The sequence below is a fragment of the Eucyclogobius newberryi genome, unplaced genomic scaffold, assembly GCF_026437365.1.
Source record: "Eucyclogobius newberryi isolate DKJ021-1_F unplaced genomic scaffold, fEucNew1.0.hap1 SCAF_13, whole genome shotgun sequence".
Lineage (NCBI taxonomy): Eukaryota > Metazoa > Chordata > Actinopteri > Gobiiformes > Gobiidae > Eucyclogobius > Eucyclogobius newberryi.
Window position 1 is genome coordinate 16,495,689 of NW_027315757.1, and position 23,722 is coordinate 16,519,410.

A 23,722-nucleotide genomic window follows, 5' to 3' on the forward strand; every position below is an offset into this window, starting at 1 on the left:
GATGTAACAGAGTTCAACAAATCATTTACATAAGAACATGAGACATTTTCAAACTTTATCATTTCCATAAACAGTGCACCTGTGCCATCACTTATGTGTCTCCTCTGAACAACTGCAGGACCAACCGGAGGTTTGGGAGAAACAGACAGGTCAAAGAAGACACAGAAATGATCAGACAGAGCAACATCGACCACATTAACATTTGAAATATTTACCCCCTTTGTAATTATGAGATCTAGAGTGTGTCCTTTGCTGTGGGTGGGGCCTCTCACATGCTGAGTAAGACTGAAGGTTTCAAGGACAGCATCAAGCTCTTTAGCGTTTCTGTCACAAATATTATCAACATGCACATTGAAATCACCTGTAATGACCAAACCATCAAAGTCTGTGCATACGACTGAAAGCATCTCAGTAAAATCATCAATAAAACGTTGGCAGTGCTGGAGAGGCTTGTATAAAACAATGAAGAGAATGGATGGAGACCGTTTTAGCTCCATTTTAAAGGATACATACTCAAATGATGAAAACACCCCAAAAGACAACCTGCGGGTAATTATTTCATCTCTAAAGACAGCACAGACTCCACCCCCTTTTTTGTTTTCTCGTGTTTCAGATTCAAACTTAAAGTTGGGTGGAGCAGATTCTATCAGAACTACATTTCCTGTGTTTTTGTCAAGTCATGTTTCAGTTAAAAACATAAAATCAAGATAATAAGTAGAAATAAAATTATTAAGTTGAAATAAAATTATTAACTAACTCCTGACCACAGACCGGGAGCCTAGTCTGTGGTTAGGAGCCTGGTCTGTGGTCAGGAGTCTGGAGCCCGGTCTGTGGTCAGGAGCCTGGTCTGTGGTCAGGAGCCTGGAGCCCGGTCTGTGGTCAGGAGCCTGGCCTGTGGTCAGGAGCCTGGAGTCCGGTCTGTGGTCAGGAGCCTGGTCTGTGGTCAGGAGCCTGGAGCCCGGTCTGTGGTCTGGAGCCCGTCAGGTTGTACTTTGTGTATTTTCCGTGTATAAATACCTGAACACACTATGTTACTGTTGTTCTTGTCCAGGTCTAAAATAAATAGATAATTAATGCCACAACAAGAAGACTTCACTTTAAAAAACTTTATTGACCTTGAATGAAACGCGGCGCACAAACACGACACGACACAGAAACTGAAATCGCACAGATTTTGACCCTCTAAACACAACAGTTTAAACTGTTTCCAGAACAGAAATGTCCGTTTCTTTTTCTATCACAAAGTCCAGGGAACAATCTAGAATCCAGTTGGTCATGTTCACACTTCTGGAAGGACGTTTGAAGGTCCAGATCTGAGCGACTTTAAACGACTCGAACAGAAAACATGAACCTTATTGTTTCAGGTTCTTTTGACCCGTTTAGACTTTATTCATGTGCAACAAAAAACACGCGAGTTCAGCTTAAATGTGACGAATGTGGACAAGGTTCAAGTGTGAAGAGGAAGATTCTGAGGAGGAAGATTCTGAGGAGGCTCCAGCAGGACGTCTGTGCCGTTCTCCACTGGAAGAAGAATAGAAGAAGAAGAGAAGGAAGAAGAGGAAGAAGAGAAGAGAAGGAGAGAAGAAGAGGAAGAGGAAAGGGAAGAAGAGAAAGAACAGGAAGAAGAGGAGGAAGAGAAGAGAAAGAATAGAAGGGACAGAAAGAAGAGAAGAGAGAGAGAAAAGAAGGGACAAGTAGAGAAGAGAAGGAAGAGGAAAAAGAGAAGGGACAAGAGAAGAGAAGGGACAGGAAGAAGAGGAAAAGAGAAGGAAGAGTAAGTCGAGAAAGGACAGAAGGAAGAGGAAGAAGAGAAGGGATAGAAAGAAGAAGGAGATAAAGAAGAGAACAGGAAGAAGAGAAGAGAAAGAAAAAAAGAATGAAAAGACGAAAGAGAAGAGAAAGAAAAGAAGGGGAATAAAGAAGAGAAAGAGGGTTGACAGAGAGAGGGAGGGATGTATAAAAAGAGCGGGACATGTTAGCAAAACAAAAGTACTTGAATTCAGAAAATTGCTCTACAAGTTCTTCTCATCATTATAGTCGATCATTATCTAAATTAGCGCTAAATGCTTTACTGCGGAACATTCCAGTCAACGCATTAACATCTCCATGGAGATGCTAGTTACTTTAACGTTTACATGAATTCTATTAAAAATCAATCTTTTTGTCTAAACTGCCTCGTTTGTCTGGGAATTATTAAAGCAAAATGTCATTTTTTTTTTTTTTAATTCCTATTTTCTGCTAAAATGCACTTTAATCCAAAATATTTTCCATCTAGAATCCTCCAGTAGCCATAGTTACAGAGCTCGCTTAGCGCCCCCTGTATGATAGTGTCAGAGTCATAATTAGTTTGTACCTTTGGGCGGCGGCTGGAAGTGCAGTTCTCCGTTGGGACCAGCAGGAGGCGCTGCGTCCTCAGGCTGCTTCTGCCTGTGAGACATCTCCAGCACGGCCTGAAGAAGAGAGAGTCCCAGCTTTAAACTGTAACTGACGAAGTAAAACACTCTCTGGGCCTCTCTCCTCTTGGTATTCCCTCCTCTGGGCCTCTCTCCTCTTGGTATTCCCTCCTCTGGGCCTCTCACCTCTTGGTATTCCCTCCTCTGGGCCTCTCACCTCTTGGTATTCCTCCTCTGGGCCTCTATCCTCTTGGTATTCCCTCCTCTGGGCCTCTCTCTCCTGTTGGTATTCCCTCCTCTGGGCCTCTCTCTCCTGTTGGTATTCCCTCCTCTGGGCCTCTCTCTCCTGTTGGTATTCCCTCCTCTGGGCCTCTCTCTCCTGTTGGTATTCCCTCCTCTGGGCCTCTCTCACCTGTTGGTATTCCCTCCTCTGGGCCTCTCTCCTGTTGGTATTCCCTCCTCTGGGCCTCTCACCTGTTGGTATTCCCTCCTCTGGGCCTCTCACCTGTTGGTATTCCCTCCTCTGGGCCTCTCACCTGTTGGTATTCCCTCCTCTGGGCCTCTCACCTGTTGGTATTCCCTCCTCTGGGCCTCTCACCTGTTGGTATTCCCTCCTCTGGGCCTCTCACCTGTTGGTATTCCCTCCTCTGGGCCTCTCACTTGTTGGTATTCCCTCCTCTGGGCCTCTCACCTGTTGGTATTCCCTCCTCTGGGGCCTCTCACCTGTTGGTATTCCCTCCTCTGGGCCTCTGACCTGTTGGTATTCCCTCCTGTTGGTATTCCCTCCTGTTGGTATTCCCTCCTGTTGGTATTCCCTCCTCTGGGCCTCTCACCTGTTGGTATTCCCTCCTCTGGGGCCTCTCTCCTGTTGGTATTCCCTCCTCTGGGCCTCTCTCCTGTTGGTATTCCCTCCTCTGGGCCTCTCTCCTGTTGGTATTCCCTCCTCTGGGCCGCTATCCTGTTGGTATTCCCTCCTCTGGGCCTCTATCCTGTTGGTATTCCCTTCTCTGGGCCTCTCTCCTATTGGTATTTCCTCCTCTGGGCCTCTCTCCTCTTGGTATTCCTCCTCTGGGCCTCTCTCCTCTTGGTATTCCTCCTCTGGGCCGCTATCCTGTTGGTATTCCCTTCTCTGGGCCTCTATCCTGTTGGTATTCCCTCCTCTGGGCCTCTCTCTCCTGTTGGTATTCCCTCCTCTGGGCCTCTCTCACCTGTTGGTATTCCCTCCTCTGGGCCTCTCACCTGTTGGTATTCCCTCCTCTGGGCCTCTCTCCTGTTGGTATTCCCTTCTCTGGGCCTCTCTCCTGTTGGTATTCCCTCCTCTGGGCCTCTATCCTGTTGGTATTCCCTCCTCTGGGCCTCTGACCTGTTGGTATTCCTTCTCTGGGCCTCTATACTGTTGGTATTCCCTTCTCTGGGCCTCTGACCTGTTGGTATTCCCTTCTCTGGGCCTCTATCCTGTTGGTATTCCCTCCTCTGGGCCTCTATCCTGTTGGTAATCCCTCCTCTGGGCCTCTGACCTGTTGGTATTCCCTCCTCTGGGCCTCTATACTGTTGGTATTCCCTTCTCTGGGCCTCTATACTGTTGGTATTCCCTTCTCTGGGCCTCTCTCCTGTTGGTATTCCCTTCTCTGGGCCTCTCTCCTCTTGGTATTCCCTCCTCTGGGCCTCTCACCTCTTGGTATTCCCTCCTCTGGGCCTCTATCCTCTTGGTATTCCCTCCTCTGGGCCTCTCTCTCCTGTTGGTATTCCCTCCTCTGGGCCTCTCTCTCCTGTTGGTATTCCCTCCTCTGGGCCTCTCTCTCCTGTTGGTATTCCCTCCTCTGGGCCTCTCTCTCCTGTTGGTATTCCCTCCTCTGGGCCTCTCTCACCTGTTGGTATTCCCTCCTCTAGGCCTCTCTCCTGTTGGTATTCCCTCCTCTGGGCCTCTCACCTGTTGGTATTCCCTCCTCTGGGCCTCTCACCTGTTGGTATTCCCTCCTCTGGGCCTCTCACCTGTTGGTATTCCCTCCTCTGGGCCTCTCACCTGTTGGTATTCCCTCCTCTGGGCCTCTCACCTGTTGGTATTCCCTCCTCTGGGCCTCTCACCTGTTGGTATTCCCTCCTCTGGGCCTCTGACCTGTTGGTATTCCCTCCTGTTGGTATTCCCTCCTGTTGGTATTCCCTCCTGTTGGTATTCCCTCCTGTTGGTATTCCCTCCTGTTGGTATTCCCTCCTGTTTGGTATTCCCTCCTGTTGGTATTCCTTCCTGTTGGTATTCCCTCCTCTGGGCCTCTCTCCTGTTGGTATTCCCTTCTCTGGGCCTCTCTCCTGTTGGTATTCCCTCCTCTGGGCCGCTATCCTGTTGGTATTCCCTTCTATGGGCCTCTATCCTGTTGGTATTCCCTTCTCTGGGCCTCTCTCCTGTTGGTATTTCCTCCTCTGGGCCTCTCTCCTCTTGGTATTCCTCCTCTGGGCCTCTCTCCTCTTGGTATTCCTCCTCTGGGCCTCTCTCTCCTGTTGGTATTCCCTCCTCTGGGCCTCTCTCACCTGTTGGTATTCCCTCCTCTGGGCCTCTCTCCTGTTGGTATTCCCTCCTCTGGGCCTCTCACCTGTTGGTATTCCCTCCTCTGAGCCTCCAGAGCCTTCCCTCGCTCCTTCAGCACTTCCTGTTCCTCGGTTAAAGCCGCCGCCCTCCTCTTTAGCTCCTCCTCCTTGTCTCGTAGCTCCACCTCAAAGTGCTGTAGCTCCTCCTCCGTGTAAACCTGCTTCGTTTCCAGTGTCTGAAAAACACATCGTGAGGTCAAGTTAAACGACACAAATGATGAAAGAACATTTAAGCTCAAATATTTATCTTTATTTGAATTTAAATTAAAGAAAGTCACTGCATTTCAACAGGTCAAAAAATGTGAAGTTATCAAATGTGAATATTGTACACACTATGACGTCATTGCTTTAATGGCATGTTGATTGTGTTTTCCATGACATTTTTCACATGTATGTTATATGCATCATTTTGCTCAGTCATTGGACCGATGCCCAGGACCAGTGGGCCTCAGCCCGTGAGGTCCGTGGGCCTCAGCCCCCCGTGGGCCTCAACCCCCCGTGGGCCTCAACCCCCCGTGGGCCTCAACCCCCCGTGGGCCTCAACCCGTGGTCATTATGAAGTCATCATAACAAACATGGGCATCTCACCTCCCACTCTCTGTGGCTGTTGAACTCTTTCTTCTCTGTGGATTTGAGGAACTCGTCCAGACTCACCAGACGGTCTTTGTTCTGGTCCACCTTCAGACACAGAGAGGAGGACAGAGTTAAGAGGAGGAGGAGGACAGAGTTAAGAGGAGGAGGAGGAGGAGGAGGAGGAGAAACAGGACAGAGTTAAGAGGAGGAGGACAGTCAAGAGCAGGATAGTGTTAGGAGGAGGAGGACAGTCAAGAGCAGGATAGTGTTAGGAGGAGGAGGATAGAGTTAAGAGGAGGAGGAGGATAGAGTTAGGTGGAGGACAAAACAGAGTTAGGAGGAGGAGACAGACTCACGTTGTTCATGACGTGTTCTCTCATCCTCAGACGCTCCTCCTCCATCTCCATCATGTCGTCCTCCTCGTTCTTGGGGTTGTAAACCTTCTCCAGCTGAAACACATGAACCAGAAGCTTCACGAGAAGAACCACGACACGATTGTGTGAGCGCAACAAAAGAGACATGAAGATGAGACGAAGACGAGACATGAAGACGAGACATGAAGACGAGACATGAAGACGAGACACGGAGACGAGACACAAAGACGAGACGACATGAAGACGAGACGAAGACAAGACGAAGACGAGACATGAAGACGAGACACAAAGACAAGACAACACAAAGACAAGAAATGAAGACGAGACATGAAGACGAGACATGAAGACGAGAGACAAAGACGAGACAACATGAAGACGAGACACGAAGACGAGACATGAAGACGAGACACAAAGACGAGACACAAAGACGAGACAACATGAAGACGAGACAACATGAAGACAAGACAACATGAAGACGAGACAACATGAAGACGAGACACCATGAAGACATGACACCATGAAGACGAGACACGAAGACGAGACACGAAGACGAGACATGAAAACCAGAAGACGACGCAAAGAGATATAACGAGACACGAGAAACGACCCAAGGAGACACGAAGCATGAAGATGACACGAAGACAACACGTCAACGAGACACAACGAGACACAGAGAAGCAGAAACACGACCTCTTTGGTGAACAGAGCCTCCAGTTCCTGCTCGTCCAGAACGCCGTCTTCATTTGCGTCTGTCAAAACAAACACATTCAGAGGATCAGATGTCCCTCCAGGTGGACAATGTGGACACGTGTGTAATGTGCTGACGAAGCAGAAGTGTTTTGGACTTGAGGCTAAATCAAAAAGTCGTTTACAGACGCTTTCTAGTAGAGCAAGTATCCTGTCAATCAATCAATCAATCAGATTTATCTAGCAGAGTGAACATGAGATTTGTACTAAAATTGAGTGAGACAAATCTACAGCAATTTTTCTAGGGGAACACCTACACCTACATCTACACCTACATCTACATCTACACCTACACCTACATCTACACCTACACCTACATCTACACCTACACCTACATCTACACCTACACCTACACCTACACCTACACCTACACCTACACCTACATCTACACCTACATCTACACCTACATCTACATCTACATCTACACCTACATCTACACCTACATCTACATCTACACCTACATCTACATCTACACCTACATCTACATCTACACCTACATCTACACCTACATCTACATCTACACCTACACCTACATCTACACCTACATCTACACCTACATCTACATCTACACCTACATCTACATCTACATCTACATCTACACCTACACCTACATCTACACCTACATCTACATCTACATCTACACCTACATCTACATCTACACCTACACCTACACCTACACGCACAAACAGCACTTTAGAACTGGGACTAGACCAGGACTAGAACAGGACTAGACCAGGACTAGACCAGGACTAGAACAGGACTAGAACAGGACTAGACCAGGTCTAGAACAGGACTAGAACAGGACTAGAACAGGACTAGACCAGGATTAGAACAGGACTAGACCAGGACTAGAACAGGACTAGAACAGGACTAGACCAGGACTAGAACAGGACTAGAACAGGACTAGAACAGGACTAGAACAGGACTAGAACAGGACTAGACCAGGATTAGAACAGGACTAGAACAGGACTAGACCAGGACTAGAACAGGACTAGAACAGGACTAGACCAGGACTAGACCAGGACTAGACCAGGACTAGAACAGGACTAGAACAGGACTAGAACAGGACTAGACCAGGACTAGAACAGGACTAGAACAGGACTAGACCAGGACTAGACCAGGACTAGACCAGGACTAGACCAGGACTAGAACAGGACTAGAACAGGACTCAGGGCCGGCCCAGCCTATAAGCGAACTAAGCAGCCGCGTAGGGCCCCGAGGCGTTGATAGGGCCCCCAATCTGGCAACCCGTCTTATGCGAAGTGCAAGCACAGCGTGCGCATGGATGTATTATGAGCGCGCGCCACTAGTGTAGCAGCGCGGCAGCGCACACAGCGGTAAAATATAACGCACAAATCACATTTTTTTTGTAATGACAATCTGGCAACCAAGGCACCAAACCTGCGCTGATTGGTCAACTCCATTGTGCGCGAGGAGATCGAGAGCAAAATATAAACATAACGTGGTCCCTGCGTGGTCCTCATGTCCAGAAGCCAAAAAACGAAAGAAACGACTTGACGATGTAAAGAAACAGCAAACGCAACAACACTTTCCAAGTATTGAACTTATCGTACAAAGAGACGCTTAATTCTGCTGTTTCAAAGTACATGAGTCTGTCATGTTAGTTGCTCAGCCTGGAGGTGTTACGAGAGCTCTTAGCGAGCACCGCGCATAATATGTCTGAATGAATTTTTGTGTAGTTTTATGAGCGTTATCAAGCAAAGCTTATGCCATTTGTTTAATTTAATATAACTTGTTTTGTCACTTTGGCAAGAAGGAACAGTTGGGAACAGTAAAAGATAAATTAGTAAGGATAACTATTACTTTTATATTTCAGTTAAATAGAGAATGTAGATTTTAATGTATGTCATATTTGTAGTTCTGCTGATGTTTGGTCAGTTTTTACTTGACCTTCCTTGTGTTATGTTATGATGAGTGAGCGCTATTGCAGTCCATTCCTCCATGTTAAGTGGTGATTGCTTTAATTGTCTAATAAGAACATTAGTTATCAATGTTAATTAGTATTAACAAATACACTGTGGCCCTCCGGTGGTTCATAGTTCGTTATGGTATTTAACAAATGGAACAAAATTATGTTTTAGGTACATTTATTTTGTTATGAAAACAATTCGACCATCATTATTTTTCATAGCCAATATTGTATCGAATAATTAAGTACACTAATGTATTAATAACTGGCTTTAGTTATTTTAGTCATCTGGCACAGTTTCATCTCATCATCATTTTATAGCATTACAACCTCAACATTTTACTCTTACTTTAGCGGCTGGACCACATTAAAAGGCACCAGAATACACGAAAAAGGTTTGAAAATCTCTGGGGGAGGGCCCCCAGACCCCCCTGTTCATTCAATTAAACTGCTAATGTGGCTGTAAACCCTTAACGCCCACAAACATAACCTAGAATAAACCTAGATGGCAAACAGATGCCCTGGCGTTCTGGTGCTCTTTGTTTGCGTTGAAGAAAGTTCCCATATGTGAATTGTTCACTGACAATGGCAATAAAACTGATTCTGATGACGTGGTGAGGGGCCCCCAAAAATATATTTGCTTAGGGCCCCCTGAAGGCTTGGGCCGGCCCTGACAGGACTAGACCAGGACTAGAACAGGTCTAGACCAGGATTAGAATGGGGTTCAAACCGTGGAGTTTGAAGAAGGTTTTGGGGTTGAACTCTTTGGGGTCGAGTCCGTCCGTCTCCTCCCACACCTCCTTCAGCTGGTCCACGCTGCCCTGGAAACACACCTCATGTTTATACTGACGTTTACAGGACTCAAAACACTTCTTTAAATCATTAGGTTATTAATGGGTCGAAGGTGTTTTACTCCGTTTTAGACTTATTTAAGGTGCATTTATCTTCCTCTCACAACGTAACCTGGGTGACTTGTGTGTTGTTACCGGGGCGTTGACTTTGGGGTGTTGTCTGTGTTTGTCCTTCAGCTCCTCCAGCCTCTTCTGCTCCTGCTCTCGTTTCTCCAGGTCCAAACTCTTCAGATACTCACGCCTCTCGTGCTCCTGTCAAACCAGTCACAGGTTTACTCCTCTGTCCTCACTCTGCCTCCTCACTCTGCCTCCTCACTCTGCCTCCTCACTCTGCCTCCTCACTCTGCCTCCTCACTCTGCCTCCTCACTCTGCCTCCTCCTCCCTCCCTCTGCCTCCTCCTCCCTCCCTCTGCCTCCTCCTCCCTCCGCCCTCCCTCTGCCTGCTCCCTCCCTCTGCCTCCTCCCTCCCTTTGCCTCCTCCCTTTACCTCCTCCCTCCGCGTCCTCCCTCCGCATCCTCCCTCCGCGTCCTCCCTCCGCGTCCTCCCTCCGCGTCCTCCCTCCACGCGTCCTCCCTCCACGCGTCCTCCCTCCACGCGTCCTCCCTCCACGCGTCCTCCCTCACTCCGCGTCCTCCCTCACTCCGCGTCCTCCCTCACTCCGCGTCCTCCCTCACTCCGCGTCCTCCCTCACTCCGCGTCCTCCCTCCCTCCGCCTCCTCCCTCCGCGTCCTCCGCGTCCTCCCTCCCTCCGCCTCCTCCCTCCCTCTCCTCCCTCCCTCCGCGTCCTCCCTCCCTCCGCGTCCTCAGAAGTGAAGATCACCTTTAACATCTCGTATCGCTTGAACTCCTCGTGTCTCTCCGCGTCGTAGTTCTCCAGGTCTTTGGTCGCCTGCAAACAGAAGAGCGTAAACATATAGATTATAATCTTCTACCGTGAGTCGTGTGTGGACTCATGAGTCTGTTACCGTGGAGATGAGCAGCTCCAAGTCTTTGGCCTCGAATGTGTTCTGGTTGTGTGGGTCCAAGTGTTCGAACTGTTTGAGCAGCGACGTGTAGTCCATCTGTAAACCTGCAGGGGAACAGCCACAGCCACGGGAACAGCCACGGGAACAGCCACAGCCACGGGAACAGCCACAGCCACGGGAACAGCCACAGCCACGGGAACAGCCACAGCCACGGGAACAGCCACAGCCACAGCCACGGGAACAAAAGAAACAGGAAGAAAATTGACTTTTCAGACATAGTGAGACCAAGTGACCAGGACTAAACCAGGTCTAAAGCAGGTCTAAAGCAGGACTAAAGCAGGACTAAAGCAGGACTAAACGGGTCTAAAACGGGTCTAAACCGGGTCTAAACCAGGTCTAAACCAGGTCTAAAGCAGGACTAAACCAGGACTAAAGCAGGACTAAACCAGGTCTAAAGCAGGACTAAACCAGGTCTAAACCAGAACTAAACCATGTCTAAAGCAGGACTAAACGAAGTCTAAAGCAGGACTAAACGAAGTCTAAAGCAGGACTAAACCAGGACTAAACCAGGCCTAATCCAGGACTGAACCAGGCCTAAACCAGGCCTAAACCAGGTCTAAACCAGGACTAAACCAGGTCTAAAGCAGGACTAGAGCAGGACTAAACCAGGACTAAACCAGGTCTAGAGCAGGACATCAGAGCTGTCCGGTGACAGTGGAACAAAGGCCCTGCTGTGGAGGCAGCGCAGTTTGAACATTATTGATTATTTGAGCATTTGATTGACAGATGAACTGAGGCCTCAAACAAACAACTCTCAAAGTGTCACATTTTTCACATTTTTCACATCCGTCTGAGAGAATGCTGGAGGAGGTTCTCACTCTGAGTGTTTGTGCTGTCCAATTTGGCCCTCAGCAGCATCCGGAGTCGGGACACTTCCTGTCTCTTGAGCTCATCCAGGCGAGTGCGGACGTGATGACCAACCAAGTCCAGCTCTTTGCTCAGACGCCCACTCTGAAACAACACGCGCATGGCAACGGGTCAGGAGGAGGTCAAGAGGTGGTCAGGAGGTCAAGAGGAGGTCAAGAGGTCAGGAGGAGGTCAGGAGGAGATCAGGAGGAGGTCAGTAACAGGTCAGGAGGAGATCAGGAGGAGGTCTGTAGGAGGTCTGGAGGAGGTCAGGCGATCAGGAGGAGGTCAGGAGGAGGTCAGGAGTAGGTCAGGAGAATGTTTCCTGTCACGAGCATTAGTCAGGGTAAAAGTGGGTAAGCGTGGTAGTCAGGGTAAACGTGGTAGTCAGGGTAAGCGTGGTAGTCAGGGTAAACGTGGTAGTCAGGGTAAGCGTGGTAGTCAGGGTAAGCGTGGTAGTCAGGGTAAGCGTGGTAGTCAGGGTAAACGTGGTAATCAGGGTAAACGTGGGTAAGCGTGGTAGTCAGGGTAAGCGTGGTAGTCAGGGTAAGCGTGGTAGTCAGGGTAAGCGTGGTAGTCAGGGTAAGCGTGGTAGTCAGGGTAAACGTGGTAGTCAGGGTAAACGTGGTAGTCAGGGTAAGCGTGGTAGTCAGGGTAAGCGTGGTAGTCAGGGTAAACGTGGTAGTCAGGGTAAGCGTGGTAGTCAGAGTAAACGTGGGTAAACGTGGTAGTCAGGGTAAACGTGGGTAAACGTGGTAGTCAGGGTAAGCGTGGTAGTCAGGGTAAGCGTGGTAGTCAGGGTAAGCGTGGTAGTCAGGGTAAGCGTGGTAGTCAGGGTAAGCGTGGTAGTCAGGGTAAGCGTGGTAGTCAGGGTAAGCGCGGTAGTCAGGGTAAGCGCGGTAGTCAGGGTAAGCGCGGTAGTCAGGGTAAACGTGGTAGTCAGGGTAAGCGCGGTAGTCAGGTTGAACGGTGATGGTCGCTAAGCACCTTGATGTCCTCCGTGTTGGCCGTCTGGAGTTTCTCTCTGAAGTGAGAGTCCGTCTCCAGGACCTCGATCACCTCGCGCAGATATCGGTCGTAGTACAAACCCGTGTCCTGGAACAAAGAAAACCTCATTTAAAAAGAGAAAATATATGAATCACACAAAAACATGGTTGGTCTTTATTTGGCATAATCAAGGTTTTATGAGCTCTATTTTACAGCCTAAAAATGTATTTATGTCATTTAGACACGAGATGCAAACACCACAGTCAAGGCTAAAATATAATTTAATCTTAGATTGGGGCGTGTCAGATTGGGGCGTGTCAGATTGGGGCGTGTCAGATTGGGGCGTGTCAGATTGGGGCGCATCCCGGTGTAAGGGCGCGTCACGGTGTAAGGGCGCGTCCCGGTGTAAGGGCGCGTCCCGGTGTAAGGGCGCGTCCCGGTGTAAGGGCGCGTCACGTGTAAGGGCGCGTCCCGGTGGAAGGTGTAATGTCACCAGGTTCTCCTCCTGTGGCTCCTCCTTGGTTTCCTGGACCACTTCATTGCGTTCGATGGGAACGGAAAAGACGGCGACAGAAAATGTCAAGAGCAGCAGAGAAACACCTTTACTGACCATCCTCCTGCGGTCAGAGAGAGGAAGGGTCAGAGAGAGGAAGGGTCAGAGAGTGAGGGACGGTCAGAGTCGATTATTCTGTCGACTCGACGAGAAAACACACCATCGAAAGTGTTTGGGCTGAAGATTCTTTATTTTATTAACTTAATTAATTACATTTATTTGATTTATGTATTTTATTAACTTATTCAATTAATTCAACTTATTTTATTTATTTTTTATTTATTTCACTAATTTTATTAACTTATTTTTTAATTTTATTTTGATAATTTAAATTTATTTATCTTATTTAATTTGCTTATTTATTTCACTCATTTTATTAACTAATGTATCTTATTTATCTTATTTGATTTATTCTACTCATTTATTTCACCAACTTATTTTTTCATTTAATTTTATCTTATTTAAATTTATTTATCTTATCCATAAAGTACGGCGCACATTGATGACATCACAGCATTGATGAACAACAAATGAAGCACATAATGGCACTCGCTCTGATCCAGAAAGACGGAAGAAGCAGCAAATTTATGCAAATATTTCTAAAAAAATTGCATATTTAAGAACTCCTAAATGTGTTTTTGTCCGTCCAAAGTGAGAGTTTAAAAGGTTTAAACATCTGGTTCGTCTCATCAAATACAGAAATAAATAAATTGTGTATTTGTGGAATAATTATCTATGTTAACAGCAAATATAATATGTACAAAATAACTGACGGGAAATGTCGGTCAAATCGATCATAAAACTACAACTGAATCTTTATCTACAATTAATCACAAACGTTCAGAAGCATTTCCTTGGGCTCTTATTTGAGAGTTTGCAACAAATCTCTCTTCAGTTTTACGTTACACAGCGCTTTTCATTCAAATATATTACTATAAACGATAAAATATTGAAATTGTGCACATTTTCAGGACAAAATTCACGATATTTCTCAAATTCTATACATTGCAAATCGCTATCTTTTAACGTATTTGTAATTTGATCATGTCTGGACTTAAGTTTAAGCACAAATAAAAGTCCAAACACGTCACAGCGCAAATGGAAATATAAAAACTGAACTTAGGAACAATATAGAGCCAGATTTAGACATATTAAAAGGCCACGAGCTAGTGCAGCGAATGCGGATGTAAATGACGCATCTGCAGAAGAGAAGCCCAAGAAACTCAAGCAGCGGCAGAAATAAGACTTTACAGCGGCATTGGGTCATTTTAAACAGACAAAAGTGAATCTTATAATAGATCTATAAAGTGAATAATAAATCTATAAAGTGAATGATAGATCTATAGAGTAAATAATAAATCTGTGCTGCAGCGGTGACATTAGCGTAACATCCGCGTCGCTGCAGCATCATGATGCCCGCTTCTATGTCCGCCTCTGCCGCTTCTTCTTTTAAAATCTCCGTTCGACCCTCGCGTTCGGGGCCACCGCGGGGGTCGTCGTGGGCGAGCGCGGGTCCGAAACCCCCCGTAAACACGCGCCCGGAGCCGTTTTCGTACCTGTTTACGCCGCTGCCCGATCCGCTGCGTCCAGGCTGCGTGCGCGTCGAGGGATTATGACGTCAGGAAAAAGGTCGACTCGGATTTTTATTATTTATTTATTTGTTTATTTTTGTATGTTTATATATAGTTTAACTACATTTTATTATTTTCTACCACATACATGTTTCTAATATAATGTTGTTTGTCATTCATATTTATATATCTATGTATTTTTTTATTGATTTCATTTTACTTTCATTTAATTATTTATTTATTATTATCTGCCAGAATTTTTTGGTGCAATATTCAAACTCCTAAAATTTGCCTAGAATAATACAATTAAAATAGATAATTAATATATACAAATATATACAAATCAGTTATTAATGTATTTAAACTGCAATATAAGCGAGGCCTAATTATTCAAAAATAAAACCGATAAATATAAAATCTATATAAGCAGGAAAATAGCATATACTGGTTCCTTATATGAAATGTGTGCGTTAAAGCATTAAATATGTCCAAAGTAGTGAATATTGACACTGAAACACACCAACATTTAAAAACCCTTTTATATTATATACAAAACAGTTTATTTATTTTGAAAAATAGATTTGCTGCGTAAAGTATTTAAAACAGAGCACAGACTCAACGCAAAAGGGAATAAATTAACATCAAACCAAACAACAGTAATTGCACATTGTAATAAATAAAACACATAAATAATCATTACGTAAAAAGTCAATTCAAATAGATAGTAATAATAATAATAATAATATAAAGGATATGGCACGTCTCAAAACAATGAACAGAGAATAAATTAAGCACAAAATAATAAATAAACATCACACGGTAAGAAAAGTATCTGAGGCTCTGATTGGTCACACGAGGCGCTGCTTTTGGAAGAAAAATACAAAGTTATGATCCACAAACGTTTGTCCTTCTCATATTCGTTTGGTTTTGACTCCACAAACTCGTCACGTTCACCTCATTATGGCTTTAACGTCTTTAACGCGACGTTCCGAGGCAGTAATTACAGAGATATGAACCAAAAACACCACAAACATCTGCATTTCCACAGTTCAAGGGTAAATTCTCCCGTACAAAAGTCGCGCGGCCCCGACCTTTTTCCGACCGACTGTAAAAAGTATAAATCTGTTCATATTTCAATCGTCTCCCAGTGCAGTAAAAACACTCAAATAATAAATACAAATATACCAGACGAACAAGAAGAGATTACAATTTCGGAAATTCAAGTAGAACAAAAACGTGCCCGAATTTAAGAAAGAATAAATAAATGATGAGGAGACAGGTCTGTGCTCCGGGAGTGCTTCAGTTTTGTCGTCATAAAGATTTTTAAAGGTTTTTTATCTGTCATAAATCAGCCAGTTTAGAGCTTTATTCACTCAATCTAAATGATGTGACTTGTATTTAAATACATTTTCAAGATAATTAAAACAATGCAAGATTAAAAAGCTGTTTTTGGACATTGTTGGACATGGCATTGGTCATTGTTGCTTCACAAATGATCTGCCCAAAAAATAAGATTTGGATGTTCAATTAAAAAACAAGTAAAATAATTTATATATTTCTGTTTAAATCAGGATTAAAATTCTGATTCGCAGTCGTTTCAGCTCGTGCGGATCGTGGTTTTGCGGTTTGGTCCGTTAAAAGTCGATCTCGGTCATGTCGGCGGGCGTCCCGGGGCGAGGAGGCTCCGTCAGTTCCTCTTCCTTCTGCGAGGGGGCGCTCTGGAGCCCGCCGCTCAGATGCTCGCGCAGAACAAACTCGATCATCTCACTGTAGCACTGCAACACGGCCTGAAAGAAGAAGAGGAGAAGGTCAGAGGGGCAGAAGAGGAGAAGGTCAGAGGAGCAGAAGAGGAGAAGGTCAGAGGAGCAGAAGAGGAGAAGGTCAGAGGAGAAGGTCAGAGGGGCAGAAAGTCAGAGGAGTAGGAGGTCAGAGGAGCAAAGGAGAAGGGCAGAGGGGCAGAGGAGCAGATGGTCAGACGAGCAAGAAGTCAGAGGAGCAGAAGGTCAGAAGAGCAGAGGAAAAGGTCAGAGGAGCAGAAGGTCAGAGGGGCAGAAGGTCAGAGGAGCGGAGGAGAAGGGCAAAGGGGCAGAGGAGAAGGTCAAAGGAGCAGAGGAGAAGGTCAGAGGGGCAGAGGAGAAGGTCAAAGGAGCAGAGGAGAAGGTCAGAGGGGCGGAAGGTCAGAGGAGCAGAGGAGAAGGTCAGAGGGGCAGAGGAGCAGAAGGTCAGAAGAGCAGAAAGTCAGAGGAGCAGAAGTTCAGAGCAGCAGAGGAGAAGGTCAGAGGGGCGGAAGGTCAGAGGAGCAGAGGAGAAGGTCAGAGGGGCAGAGGAGCAGAAGGTCAGAGGAGCAGAAGAGAAGGTCAGATGGGCAGAGGAGAAGGTCAAAGAAGCAGAGGAGAAGGTCAGAGGGGCAGAGGGGCAGAAGGTCAGAAGAGCAGAAAGTCAGAGGGGCAGAAGGTCAGAGGAGCAGAGGAGAAGGTCAGAGGAGCAGAAGGTCAGAGGGGCAGAAGGTCAGAGGGGCAGAAGGTCAGAGGAGCAGAGGAGAAGGTCAGAGGAGCAGAGGAGAAGGTCAGAGGAGCAGAAGGTCAGAGGGGCAGAAGGTCAGAGGGGCAGAAGGTCAGAGGAGCAGAGGAGAAGGTCAGAGGAGCAGAAGGTCAGAGGGGCAAAAGGTCAGAGGGGCAGAAGGTCAGAGGAGCAGAGGAGAAGGTCAGAGGAGCAGAAGGTCAGAGGAGGTTTTGTAGTTTTTCCTGGAGGGTGGGTCTAAGGACAGGGGACCCTGGGAAGTCCCTATGAACATTGTTTAATGGAGCAGAGGAGGAGGACTCACTGGGTCGGTCTGGCACAGGTGGGCGATCCTCTCGGTGGTCATTTCCAGGGCCTGGTTTGTCCCGAGTCCCTTCAGGGCGCAGCACAGGGCCCCGGCCGCAAGCAGGGACGGAGGGGCCCCCAGGAACCTGGAGTCGCACACGCACAGAGCCGAGAGCGTGTCGCTGTGTCTGCGCACCGTTGATGCCAGATCTGCACCGTCGCACGATGATGATGTCACCGCCGCAGACACAAAGTGAGGCAGGAAGTCCTGTGGCGTGACGGAGGCCAGGTCCCAACGCAGGGTCGCCACGACAACACGCTCCATGTCCTGAAAGAGACCAGAACCAGGTCAGAACCAGGTCTGAACCAAATCAGAACCAAGTCAAAACCAGGTAAGAACCAAGTCAGAACCAAGTCAGAACCATGTCAGAACCAGGTCAGAACCAGGTCAAAACCAGGTAAGAACAAAGTCAGAACCAGGTCAGAACCAAGTCAGAACCAAGTCAGAACCAGGTCAGAACCAAGTCAGAACCAGGTAAGAACCAGGATTGAACCAGGTCAGAACCAAGTCAGAACTAGGTCAGAACCAAGTCAGAACCAGGTCAGAACCAAGTCAGAACCAGTACCACTAAAGAACCCTCCATCTCATGAAAGAGTCTAGAGATCAAAACCAGGACTGAAGGAGGACCAAAACCACAGCCCTCCACCTCTCTTTAAACCAGGACTAAATCAGGAGCAAACCTGGACCAAACCTGGACCAAACCAGGACTAAAGCAGGTCTAAAGAAGGCACTAAACCAGGACTATATTTGAAACAAACCAGTAGAAACTCACAACAAAATACACTTTTCATTATGTATGTAGTATTCTTAGGCCTATAATACATTTCATACTTCTTCTCTGACCATAAGCTGCGGTCACAGTGAGATGAGAGCGGCCCTCACCCTGAGGCTGTGCGAGCTGAAGCTGTACTCTGCAGCGGCGCACAGCGTGTCCACGGGCAACGTCTCGCACTCCGACAGTTTGGACGCCACCAGAACACACGCCGCCGCCAGGCAAAACGGAGACGCAGGGATGGACAGGGACTCGCTCAAGAACCGGTCCAACAGGGAGACGGAGAGAGGGAAGACTTGCTCCTCACAGCCGCAGTCCGAGCACACCTGAGGAGGAGGAAAGAGGAGGAGAAAGAGGTTATGAAGGAGTCTGAGCACACCTGAGGAGGAGGAAAGAGGAGGAGAAAGAGGTTATGAAGGAGTCTGAGCACATCTGAGGAGGAGGAAAGAGGAGGAGAAAGAGGTTATGAAGGAGTCTGAGCACATCTGAGGAGGAGGAAAGAGGAGGAGAAAGAGGTTATGAAGGAGTCTGAGCACACCTGAGGAGGAGGAAAGAGGAGGAGAAAGAGGTTATGAAGGAGTCTGAGCACATCTGAGGAGGAGGAAAGAGGAGGAGAAAGAGGTTATGAAGGAGTCTGAGCACATCTGAGGAGGAGGAAAGAGGAGGAGAAAGAGGTTATGAAGGAGTCTGAGCACACCTGAGGAGGAGGAAAGAGGAGAGAGAGAGAGTAGATCATTTTGAAAGTTTTTTAATATTTTAATTTTGTTTATACCCTCATTTTAAAGAAAAAAGTTTTTTAGTGTTAGAAAAATAAATAATTGCATATTTTCTCACATTTAAACTGGGAAAACTCCTTAAAAATGTATTTTACACTGCGAAATTCAGTGAGAAAATTGCCACCATTTGAAATTCATAATCTGATGAAACAATACTAGACACTAACACACCATGAGATTAAAAAACCTAAAAAACAATAAATCATAACATCATCACAAAACTATAGAAAAACAGAACATTTCACTGCAAATTCAACAGGTCAAGTTAACTTTTCCCCCCATTTTTTTTAAACATAAAACAACAAAAACAAACCAGAGAGAACAATTCAGGAAGAAAGGACTTTTATTTTGGATTTGTGTGCCTTAACTTCCTTTTCTTTGGATGCTTCACCTTCCAAATATGAATTATAATGGTTTATACATTTAAAATCTCTCTAAAATGAATTTTGGGGATTTCATGTTGTTTACTTTGAAATCAATTCAGTAAAAACACGAGTGAGATGCAAAATATGATTCAAATGTAATAAAGATTTGAAAGTAAAGTGAATGTGGCTCACCTCCATGGCCCACTTGACCAGCTCGTCCCTGCTCTGTGGCGCCCCCTGGATCAGACTCACGTACAGCACCGACGGCAGATACTTCAGCTCCAGCGCCAGGAGCCTCGCCACCGCCCGCTGTCCCAGGACGGACGGATCCCAGGCGGCCGGCACCTCGGACCGCTCCTGGACCTTGAGCGGGGTCTGGATCTGGGTCTGGGCCGGGGCCCGGACCGGGGTCAGGACCGGGGTCTGGACCGGGACCCCAGACGCAGCGTGGTGGTCCTGCTTCTCCTCCAGGAAAAGACAGTGTGCATCTTCTGCCTCTTCACACCAGAGCGACACCGACGACTCCTGAGCCATCTTCACCCAGTGTACTTTTACTGCGACTACTGCGACCAAAACTACTACGACAACCACTACAAATACTACTACGAAAACTACTACTAAAACTACTACAAAAGTTATGGATTTGTGACTCGTCCTGGAAATAAAAAAAAAAAACAGTTTCTACCTAAAGTAAAGTTATAATTACTACTACTACTACTACTACTACTACTACTACTACTACTACTACTACTACTACTACTACTACTACTACTATTTCTACACCTATCACTATTTTTACTACTACTAAAAGTACTGCAAAAGTTTCAAAAGTGTGACGTTTTGGGACATCACACCCTAAAGTTACGGTTATTACTACTGCAAGTTTTACTTCTATTTCTACTACTACTACGACCACTTCTAATACTACCACCGCTACTTCCAAAACTATCGTAAAAGTTTGAAAGTTCTGGCAAAATTCCAAAACTTTCTTCCTTCCGATCTCGCCGAGTAAAGTTAGAAATACCGCGACTTTTACTTCAAAAAGTTAAGTTTAGTGACTTTTCTCGCTTCAAAAATGTCCTTTTTTTGCTCCAACTTGTTGAGCAAAAACTCTTATTTCCATCGCAGTTTCGGATCAGATCCCGCTCTCTCCCTTCTCTCCGGCGGCTCGGGTGGTCGTGAGCGGCGAGTGGCCCGGCGTGTTTTGTCTCTGGGCTTTTATACCGGCGGAGGGCGTGGCCGGAGCGGTGAAAAGGCTGAAAACACTGGGAGGACACTTCTGGAGGCGCGAAACAATGGACGGAGACAGCGACAATGTGCCACAATTGTCCCCGACAGGTGGGGAGAGGAGAGCAGAGGGCGTGGCGGGAGGGGACGGGCGACAGATTGCGCCCGAGGACGAGAAAGGCGAGCCGGGACGGAGAGGGGAGGCGGGTCGGGAGGCGGGGCGGGAGGGGGAGACGGGGCGAGCGACCAGTGGGAAATCAGAACAAGACGGAGACTGTTTAAGCGACCGGCGTCTGAAGGGAACGTTCTGGAACTCGTTTGAGCGACATCGGAAAAACTACGCTGTAAAAACGCACAGGACCGATAAGTTACACAAAAGTAAAGCGCCCCCTACAGGTCGGGCGACTCATTGAGCAAAAATGCAGTTAAGAAGAATATAGTTTGAAGTTTGATTAAAAAAAAACTGTAAAAAAACATAAACAATCCCAGAAAAGCTCTTTTTTAAGGGTTTTTAATTTCACTTCCTGTTTGTAATTGATGACATCACAGTAGGAAATTACCCAGCAAAACACTGGGCCAAAACACATCTAATGTTCTTTTTTTTATTTGACAAATACAAATTCATGAGAGCAATTTGTTGAATTAATGTTTAAAGAGTAAAAAAAAAGTAGTTTCTTTGTGTAAATTCTGCATTCTGGTGTGATGTCACTTCCTGTCATTTTCTACAGATTTCTTTACTTTTCTCCACAAATACCTGCTCGATTGGTGTAAAACTCTCATTTATATGCTCAACAGGTATAAACACACCAAATAAAGTAAAATTTAAAAAGTTGTAAAAACCTGTCATGGGCCCTTTAAATACTTTGATCAAACTGGACAGTGTGAGTCATAGAGTTTATGAGACTTAAACTCATGAGTCTGAGTCATAACTAAATGTCTGCTCTCGACTCACTGTTGTAAGTTTAAGTGTGACTAGAACAGTTTAGTTGTTGTAAATAATAACTGTAAATAAGTTCTTGGCAAAACGTTATTAGTTCACTTTATATACAATTTAGATTTATGTTAAAACAACTCAAATATTTACTTTAGCCCAGTCAGATGTTATTGAAATATTGAAAATTGAAAAATTTTAAATTGAAAAATCGAAAATTATACTATTTAAAAATAGTGTTTTTTGTTTTTATGGTCTGTATTTATCTTTCCTTAGAGCGTTGTACGGGCTCAGATTTGACATGAAATTGCACATTGATGAAACAATAAATAATAATTGACTTTTGCCACGAGATCGTTCCATCTGACCTTGTGCAGTTTGCACACATTAAAATCATCTTTAATAACGTGATTTTTGTGCATCAAAACGCTGAGTCTGTGCCATAATCTGTGTTTAAGTCCAGAGTTAAAGTGTTTGAAGCAGCTCTGACGTCACGCACAGTCCGAGGCTTTCACTGACTCTAAACCACCTGGAAAGTTTGTGATATTCCATGTTTAATCTATAACTTTTAAAAGATTGATATTCTCGTTGAGAACCGCCGCTCTAATGTCATCTCTCAAACTCTTCCAGGTCTAAACCAGGTCTTGAGTTGGAATACACCATCGTTACGGCTGTTTTAACAGAGGAATTACTCCAAAATGTGAATATAATGTACTCTAAACGACACCAGAACTGAAAAGGTGTCGCCGCGTAACCCGAGAACAAGCTAGCGTACCTAAGTTTGAGAAACAGCTTCAATTCTAGACAACATGCTCCATAATCTCTCTCTAAAACAACAGCGGCGACTGTAAACATGTTCTGAGGGTGAGGTCGGGGGACTCGAAGGTGGACGGGGGACTCGGAGGTGGGCGGGGCTCGCGGTGGGTGGGGCTGGTGGTGGGCGGGGCGGAAGGTCATCTCCACTCTCAGACGGTGACAATGGGGTCGGATCACAAAGGCCGGGCTTGTTTACGGCCCCGCTCCGAGTGAAGGGCCGGTTGCCGTAGGTCGCTCGAGGGTCACCGGGGGTCACGCGAAGGGAGGGGGGGCGGGGTCACCGGGGGTCGATCGGGAAACGCTCATGAAACTGTAATAGACACGTAACGGGGCCAACACGTTAAAGAGTAACTCGCGCCGGCTTTGAAGACGCTAATCCCGATTTCCACTCCCATTTTGTCAACCCGAGTCACTCCCCAAAAGGAAACGACAAAAACAGATGGATTAAATAGGGCTAATGACGTTAGCTTTGTCTTATCAGTCTGTTTGTCGATGCAGTGGCAGAGGGTCCGGTTTACAGCGAAGTCTCACTCGTTCAAAGCTTTAAAAACACGGCAAAATCCTGATAAACCCTTTGCAAAACGAATTTATGAATTTTTGTTGGCAATAAATGGCAATTTATCAACGTTCTTGTTCCTTTGTTGGCGTCGTGTTTTAATAAGTCTAAGTTTAGAAAAAGAGAATTGTAACTGGAGGATTTAGTGCAATATAAAAAGTGATCCAGAAATCTTGATAAATCTTCTTTGTTTATGAAAGTTGCTCTTGAAAACTGTTCTTTTGTTCATTGTTTCTGAACATTAAATATTTATTGCTGGAGCAGTGACCCAGAAACCATGTGTCAAAGTCAGAGACTGATGAGTCTCAGGGGAAAAACCAGGACCAGGACCGGGACCGGGACCAGGACCAGGACCAGGACCTGGACCTGGACCTGGACCTGGACCTGGACCTGGACCTGGACCTGGACCTGGACCTGGACCTGGACCTGGACCGGGACCAGGACCAAGACAAATAATTAAGCAACAAGATAAAAGTCTTCTTGTCTCTTCATAAATAATCTAAATTATTTAAATCCACTAAAACTAAAACTGGCTTAAAAATGTGGGTTATAAATCGAAACTTAACTACTAGTGAATCTAAATTTAACTAAACTCAATCCAAACTCAGCCTAAACTCTGACAATTCTGTCTTTACTAAACTCAACTCAATTAAACTAAACTGATTCTAAACTTAACTAAACTGAATATAAACTTCACTAAACTGAATCTAAACTTAACTAAACTGAATCTAAACTCAAATAAACTGAATCTAAACTTAAATAAACTGAATCTAAACTCAAATAAACTGAATCTAAACTTAAATAAACTGAATCTAAACTTAAATAAACCGAATCTAAACTGAATCTAAACTGAATCTAAACTTCATTAAACTGAATATAAACTGAATATAAACTGAATATAAACTGAATATAAACTGAATATAAACTGAATATAAACTGAATCTAAACTTCATTAAACTGAATCTAAACTGAATCTAAA

General features: G+C 45.7%; 2 protein-coding genes across 2 annotated transcripts; both read right to left on the minus strand.

Moving 5' to 3' along the window:
• Positions 1-1,380: 1,380 nt before the first annotated feature.
• On the minus strand, positions 1,381-14,491 carry nucb1 (nucleobindin 1). The gene is made up of 14 exons (XM_072442722.1): positions 14,420-14,491; positions 12,804-12,927; positions 12,311-12,418; positions 11,296-11,428; positions 10,418-10,521; positions 10,273-10,341; positions 9,587-9,703; positions 9,331-9,421; positions 6,614-6,672; positions 5,906-5,998; positions 5,565-5,654; positions 4,982-5,152; positions 2,354-2,450; positions 1,381-1,521 (listed from the first exon to the last, which is right to left on the minus strand). The coding sequence occupies exons 2-14, from the start codon at positions 12,921-12,923 to the stop codon at positions 1,448-1,450; spliced, it is 1,326 nt and encodes a 441-aa protein (XP_072298823.1). The 5' UTR covers positions 12,924-12,927; positions 14,420-14,491; the 3' UTR covers positions 1,381-1,447.
• A 1,577-nt stretch (positions 14,492-16,068) lies between these two features.
• On the minus strand, positions 16,069-19,747 carry ccndx (cyclin Dx). The gene is made up of 4 exons (XM_072443825.1): positions 19,406-19,747; positions 18,183-18,398; positions 17,259-17,567; positions 16,069-16,221 (listed from the first exon to the last, which is right to left on the minus strand). Exons 1-4 carry the CDS (start codon positions 19,745-19,747, stop codon positions 16,069-16,071), a joined length of 1,020 nt encoding a protein of 339 aa, XP_072299926.1.
• Positions 19,748-23,722: the final 3,975 nt, after the last annotated feature.